At 35.4% G+C, this 8,148-nt stretch overlaps 1 protein-coding gene across 1 annotated transcript in view; it reads left to right on the top strand.

Annotated features, from left to right (window-relative positions):
* Positions 1–8,148, top strand: part of lrig3 (leucine-rich repeats and immunoglobulin-like domains 3) — a 45,732-nt gene that overhangs the window by 17,932 nt on the left and 19,652 nt on the right. The window contains exons 5-7 of the mRNA XM_016452180.1: positions 1,199–1,342; positions 1,415–1,558; positions 2,818–2,961. Of these exons, the coding sequence (XP_016307666.1) occupies positions 1,199–1,342; positions 1,415–1,558; positions 2,818–2,961 (432 nt within the window). The remainder of the gene's footprint in view (positions 1–1,198; positions 1,343–1,414; positions 1,559–2,817; positions 2,962–8,148) is intronic.

Raw genomic sequence — 8,148 nt, 5'->3', positions numbered from 1 at the left:
TTAGACAGCGCTTAGCGCTTTTAGACAAGTATATGCTCCGTTAGACTAGTTTAAGCTCCGTTAGACTAGTTTATTTAGACTACTTTATGCTCCTTTAGACTAGTTTAAGCTCTTTTAGACAAGTATATGCTCCGTTAGACTAGTTTATGCTCCGTTAGACTAGTTTAAGCTGTTTTTAGACTACTTTATGCTCCTTTTAGACTACTTTATGCTCCTTTAGACTAGTTTAAGCTCTTTTAGACAAGTATATGCTCCGTTAGACTAGTTTAAGCTCCGTTAGACTAGTTTAAACTTTTTTTAGACTACTTTATGCTCCTTTAGACTAGTTTAAGCTCTTTTAGACAAGTATATGCTCCGTTAGACTAGTTTAAGCTCCGTTAGACTAGTTTAAGCTATATTTAGACTACTTTATGCTCCTTTAGACTAGTTTAAGCTCTTTTAGACTAGTTTATGCTCCGTTAGACTAGTTTAAGCTCTTTTTTGACTAGTTTTAGGTCATTTAGACTATAGCTTGTGCGCCGTTAGACTAGTTTAAACACAGCGGTGTTTCCTTACTGAATGAATCCTCGTTTTTGAACGAATCGAGTGAGTCAACGATTCAGTAACCCATTCATAATGAATGAATCAGCCATTTGAACGAATCTGTTGAATGAATGTCTTTGCCGCCAACTATTGGTGGTTTGGTTTCATATTTATAAGTATCATTGCATTTTTCCCATCATTTCTGAATTGTATGTTAATAAAATGATTTAAAACATTAATCTTATAAAATTATTTATGCATTTGCAATTATGTGGTGTGAATGCATTTATGGCACCTCTCCGCTTCATCAAACAATCTGTGTAAATACATCTAATGCCACTTCAGATGCAGCTTCTGTGTTTCCTGCAGTGGAACGATGGAGTTTGTTGATGCTGATTTAATTTAAATGGTAACAACTCTACAGTTTCTTATTATTCTAACTGAATTAATTGAAACAATGTAAGAATTTGATGAGAAAGATGACACATTTAATCAGGTTAGGGGAAATAAATGACCATTTATAAACATAGTGGGAAATGACATCTGTTTTGTTTTACATACAGCAGCTCATTTCTTACACTTTCCAGTCACAGAGCACTTTATTTTGAGAGTTAAGTGAGAGAACTTTGTCCAGATTGGGGGAATTGTAATGTTTAATAATCGTGTGTTTCTGCAGGTTGATGAATAATAACCGTATTTCCACGCTGGAGCACGGCTGCTTCAGTAATCTGTCAAGCACGCTGCTGGTGTTAAAGCTCAACAAAAACCGTCTGAGCTCCATCCCACCCAAGATCTTTCCTCTACCGCACCTGCAGCACCTGTAAGTGACGCGCTCACATCAGTCTCATGCCACGGCGTGCCTGTTCCTGACCGCTGTGCTTGTGATTGACAGAGAGCTGAGCAGGAACCGCGTGAGGCGCATCGAGGGTCTGACGTTTCACGAGCTTCACGGCCTGCGCTCGCTGAAGATCCAGAGGAACGGCATCACGCGGCTCATGGACGGTGCTTTCTGGGGTCTGAACAACATGGAAGTCCTGTGAGTGGAGCGGACGCGTGACGTTTAATCGCTCATGCTTAATCCAGAACTCGTGTGTGATGTGCAGTGTTAATTTCGTTGACAAATAATTTTCGTCAACAATTTTTTCACTGACGACGACGAGACGATAACTAACTAAAACTCTTTTTGAATGACAAAAACTATGACGTAAATCTATTGACATTTTCGTCAACGAATAAAAACGAAACGAAAATGTTAGGGAGGGACGATTTGGGAAGAGATTCATTCAGAACGAATCTGCTGCGTGGTTACGAGGTTAGATGCGTACATATGAACCGGCGGGACATAAGCTAAAATACACGTCGCATAAAACGTTCAAAAATGTCAATATGTGGGAGTAAGAGAAGAGCAGACACATGGATAAATCTGACGACGCAAGAGAGAACTCAATTCGGTCCGGTTTTCTGAGCGCAGACACTGAAGCACACACACACAGAAAGCGCCTCTCACAGCGCGCGAGTAACGTTACTCTCTCGCGTCGCATGAACGGAGAATTACACACAAAATGATGTCGAATTGTCCGTTTTGATGAGTATTCACGTAAACACAGTTGATTACGTCTTAAGTGAACGTAAACAGCAGGGAGAACGTGTATCAGTACATTGCATCCGTTGCAGCTGTGCCTTCGGTTTTAAAGGGACAGCAGCCTAATTTAGTTGCTATTGAGTCATTGATGTTAATCAAGCAACAACAGAAAGACAGAAAATCACACACTGCTCTTGACTGAAAAACTTTAGTAGCCCTAAAGATTAATCTAAATTTATTTATAGAAATAAATATGTCTGCTTGAAAGAATGAAGAATATGGTAAACAAGTTGCTATAAAGAATGCATAATTAGCCGATATAATCATTGGTATTTCATTAAAAAGAAGACCATGTTCTTGTTCTTTATGAGAAGTGGTTTTATTTAATTTTAACATAAAGGCATGTTGTGTGTCACCGCAGTTAAATCATGATAAAACCTTAATATCAAACCTATATAATGAGTTTGGAAATTGTAGAGAAATGCTTAATAAATGCATTACACTGTAACTAAACCCATTTTTACTGTAGATTTAGTCAACTAAAATTGTATGATATTTAGTCGATTAAAACTAAAAAGATGACTAAAATATGACTAAAACTAAATGGCATTTTAGTCAAAAGACTATGACTAAAACTAAATCAAAATTTGCTGTCAAAATTAACACTGGTGATGTGTGTTTGTGTGCGCGTGTGTGTGTGTGTTTGTGAGCAGGCAGCTGGAGTACAATAACCTGACGGAGGTGAGCAAAGGCTGGCTCTACGGCCTCCTGACGCTGCAGCAGCTGTATCTGTCACACAACGCCATCATCCGCATCAAACCCGATGCCTGGGAGTTCTGCCAGAAACTCGCCGAGCTGTGAGTCTACAGATGCTCTCTTCCTCACCTCTCTGTCTAATCTAGGGCCCTATGATTTCCGTGATGCGGAAAACACGGATGGAATCCAGTCATAAAAACGGAATTTACTGTATAATGCGGAATGTCACAGAATTTGCCAAATTTTAGACTAATAAATCAAAAGTAGGTCAGTTCACTTAAATCAAAACGCGACATGGATCTGAGAATATGAATCCTGCATGTTCTGTGTGCCTCTGGTTTCATTTACTACACACATAGTGAGGCGCACGCGATGCTCGTGGTGTTTTCAGCCTCAATATATGAGTTAATGAACACATCAACATAATCTCTAAAACTGCTCTGAGAGTCACTTCATGAGCATTTCATGTGTTTCATTTGAGAAAAACTAGATCAGAAACTAAAAGGTCTTCACAGCAACCCATCAAAATAAGAGTTTGTTTTAACCTAAAGAAACTGTGACAAATATATTACTTAATGTAATGATAGTAGTAGTACTACTACTACTACTACTAATAAAATTATTATTTAAACATTATTTTTTAAGGAATAATCACACAATTTTTTTCCCATGTTTTAATTTTAACCATAAACCTGTGTTGTGCATCACTTTGTTTGCCAAAAACGGAAGGGTTTGATTAATTTTCATTTGATTAAAAGATAAATTAATGTTTTATGCCTTCTAGAAAACAACCTTTTTTAATAACAGATGCCGTCGGTTCAGGATTGATATAATGGATAAATAATGATGTGTTTTTGGTCATTAAATGAATATGTGTTTATAGGAAGGAATTTTAATTTTCTTTTATTGTCTTTTTTTAAATTCTATTATTGTTATTAATTCATATGTATTCATTTAGCAAAAATTAGTAAATGCACTCTCAGAAAAAAAGGTACAAAAGCTGTCACTGGAGCGGTAATTTTTTAAAAGACACACCTTTGTACCTAAACAGTCCATATTGGTACCTTAAAGCTACATATAAGTACCTAAACAGTCCATATTGGTACCTTAAAGCTACATATAAGTACCTAAACAGTCCATATTGGTACCTTAAAGCTACATATAAGTACCTAAACAGTCCATATTGGTACCTTAAAGCTACATATAAGTACCTAAACAGTCCATATTGGTACCTTAAAGGTACATATAAGTACCTAAACTGTCCATATTGGTACCTTAAAGATACATATAAGTACCTAAACAGTCCGTATTGGTACCTTAAAGGTACATATAAGTACCTAAACAGTCCATATTGGTACCTTAAAGGTACATATAAGTACCTAAACTGTCCATATTGGTACCTTAAAGATACATATAAGTACCTAAACAGTCCGTATTGGTACCTTAAAGGTACATATAAGTACCTAAACAGTCCATATTGGTACCTTAAAGGTACATATAAGTACCTAAACTGTCCATATTGGTACCTTAACGATACATATAAGTACCTAAACTGTCCATATTGGTACCTTAACGATACATATAAGTACCTAAACTGTCCATATTGGTACCTTAACGATAGAGTATTCACGTAAACACAGTTGATTACGTCTTAAGTGAACGTAAACAGCAGGGAGAACGTGTATCAGTACATTGCATCCGTTGCAGCTGTGCCTTCGGTTTTAAAGGGACAGCAGCCTAATTTAGTTGCTATTGAGTCATTGATGTTAATCAAGCAACAACAGAAAGACAGAAAATCACACACTGCTCTTGACTGAAAAACTTTAGTAGCCCTAAAGATTAATCTAAATTTATTTATAGAAATAAATATGTCTGCTTGAAAGAATGAAGAATATGGTAAACAAGTTGCTATAAAGAATGCATAATTAGCCGATATAATCATTGGTATTTCATTAAAAAGAAGACCATGTTCTTGTTCTTTATGAGAAGTGGTTTTATTTAATTTTAACATAAAGGCATGTTGTGTGTCACCGCAGTTAAATCATGATAAAACCTTAATATCAAACCTATATAATGAGTTTGGAAATTGTAGAGAAATGCTTAATAAATGCATTACACTGTAACTAAACCCATTTTTACTGTAGATTTAGTCAACTAAAATTGTATGATATTTAGTCGATTAAAACTAAAAAGATGACTAAAATATGACTAAAACTAAATGGCATTTTAGTCAAAAGACTATGACTAAAACTAAATCAAAATTTGCTGTCAAAATTAACACTGGTGATGTGTGTTTGTGTGCGCGTGTGTGTGTGTGTTTGTGAGCAGGCAGCTGGAGTACAATAACCTGACGGAGGTGAGCAAAGGCTGGCTCTACGGCCTCCTGACGCTGCAGCAGCTGTATCTGTCACACAACGCCATCATCCGCATCAAACCCGATGCCTGGGAGTTCTGCCAGAAACTCGCCGAGCTGTGAGTCTACAGATGCTCTCTTCCTCACCTCTCTGTCTAATCTAGGGCCCTATGATTTCCGTGATGCGGAAAACACGGATGGAATCCAGTCATAAAAACGGAATTTACTGTATAATGCGGAATGTCACAGAATTTGCCAAATTTTAGACTAATAAATCAAAAGTAGGTCAGTTCACTTAAATCAAAACGCGACATGGATCTGAGAATATGAATCCTGCATGTTCTGTGTGCCTCTGGTTTCATTTACTACACACATAGTGAGGCGCACGCGATGCTCGTGGTGTTTTCAGCCTCAATATATGAGTTAATGAACACATCAACATAATCTCTAAAACTGCTCTGAGAGTCACTTCATGAGCATTTCATGTGTTTCATTTGAGAAAAACTAGATCAGAAACTAAAAGGTCTTCACAGCAACCCATCAAAATAAGAGTTTGTTTTAACCTAAAGAAACTGTGACAAATATATTACTTAATGTAATGATAGTAGTAGTACTACTACTACTACTACTAATAAAATTATTATTTAAACATTATTTTTTAAGGAATAATCACACAATTTTTTTCCCATGTTTTAATTTTAACCATAAACCTGTGTTGTGCATCACTTTGTTTGCCAAAAACGGAAGGGTTTGATTAATTTTCATTTGATTAAAAGATAAATTAATGTTTTATGCCTTCTAGAAAACAACCTTTTTTAATAACAGATGCCGTCGGTTCAGGATTGATATAATGGATAAATAATGATGTGTTATTAAATGTTAAATGAATATGTGTTTATAGGAAGGAATTTTAATTTTCTTTTATTGTCTTTTTTTAAAATTGTTATTAGTTATTAATTCATATGTATTCATTTAGCAAAAATTAGTAAATGCACTCTCAGAAAAAAAGGTACAAAAGCTGTCACTGGAGCGGTAATTTTTTAAAAGACACACCTTTGTACCTAAACAGTCCATATTGGTACCTTAAAGCTACATATAAGTACCTAAACAGTCCATATTGGTACCTTAAAGCTACATATAAGTACCTAAACAGTCCATATTGGTACCTTAAAGCTACATATAAGGCGGTACCTTTTCAAAAGGCACACCTTTGTACCTAAAGAGTCCATATTGGTACCTTAAAGATACATATAAGTACCTAAACTGTCCGTATTGGTACCTTAAAGCTACATATAAGTACCTAAACTGTCCGTATTGGTACCTTAAAGATACATATAAGTACCTAAACAGTCCGTATTGGTACCTTAAAGGTACATATAAGTACCTAAACAGTCCATATTGGTACCTTAAAGCTACATATAAGTACCTAAACAGTCCATATTGGTACCTTAAAGCTACATATAAGTACCTAAACAGTCCATATTGGTACCTTAAAGCTACATATAAGTACCTAAACAGTCCATATTGGTACCTTAAAGCTACATATAAGTACCTAAACAGTCCATATTGGTACCTTAAAGCTACATATAAGTACCTAAACAGTCCATATTGGTACCTTAAAGCTACATATAAGTACCTAAACAGTCCATATTGGTACCTTAAAGCTACATATAAGTACCTAAACAGTCCATATTGGTACCTTAAAGCTACATATAAGTACCTAAACAGTCCATATTGGTACCTTAAAGCTACATATAAGTACCTAAACAGTCCATATTGGTACCTTAAAGCTACATATAAGTACCTAAACAGTCCATATTGGTACCTTAAAGCTACATATAAGTACCTAAACAGTCCATATTGGTACCTTAAAGCTACATATAAGTACCTAAACAGTCCATATTGGTACCTTAAAGCTACATATAAGTACCTAAACAGTCCATATTGGTACCTTAAAGCTACATATAAGTACCTAAACAGTCCATATTGGTACCTTAAAGCTACATATAAGTACCTAAACAGTCCATATTGGTACCTTAAAGCTACATATAAGTACCTAAACAGTCCATATTGGTACCTTAAAGCTACATATAAGTACCTAAACAGTCCATATTGGTACCTTAAAGCTACATATAAGTACCTAAACAGTCCATATTGGTACCTTAAAGCTACATATAAGTACCTAAACAGTCCATATTGGTACCTTAAAGCTACATATAAGTACCTAAACAGTCCATATTGGTACCTTAAAGCTACATATAAGTACCTAAACAGTCCATATTGGTACCTTAAAGCTACATATAAGTACCTAAACAGTCCATATTGGTACCTTAAAGCTACATATAAGTACCTAAACAGTCCATATTGGTACCTTAAAGCTACATATAAGTACCTAAACAGTCCATATTGGTACCTTAAAGCTACATATAAGTACCTAAACAGTCCATATTGGTACCTTAAAGCTACATATAAGTACCTAAACAGTCCATATTGGTACCTTAAAGCTACATATAAGTACCTAAACAGTCCATATTGGTACCTTAAAGCTACATATAAGTACCTAAACAGTCCATATTGGTACCTTAAAGCTACATATAAGTACCTAAACAGTCCATATTGGTACCTTAAAGCTACATATAAGTACCTAAACAGTCCATATTGGTACCTTAAAGCTACATATAAGTACCTAAACAGTCCATATTGGTACCTTAAAGCTACATATAAGTACCTAAACAGTCCATATTGGTACCTTAAAGATACATATAAGTACCTAAACAGTCCGTATTGGCACCTCAAAGATACATATAAGTACCTAAACGGTCCATATTGGTACCTTAAAGGTACATATAAGTACTTAAACAGTCCGTATTGGTACCTTAAAGGTACATATAAGTACCTAAAAGGTACAAAAGTGTACCTTTTGAAAAGGTACTGC

Source organism: Sinocyclocheilus anshuiensis, unplaced genomic scaffold (genome assembly GCF_001515605.1).
Source record: "Sinocyclocheilus anshuiensis isolate Anshui unplaced genomic scaffold, SAMN03320099.WGS_v1.1 scaffold1543, whole genome shotgun sequence".
NCBI lineage: Eukaryota > Metazoa > Chordata > Actinopteri > Cypriniformes > Cyprinidae > Sinocyclocheilus > Sinocyclocheilus anshuiensis.
The sequence above is the reverse complement of the archived record's forward strand: the minus strand, read 5'-3'. Positions and strand labels throughout refer to the sequence as shown.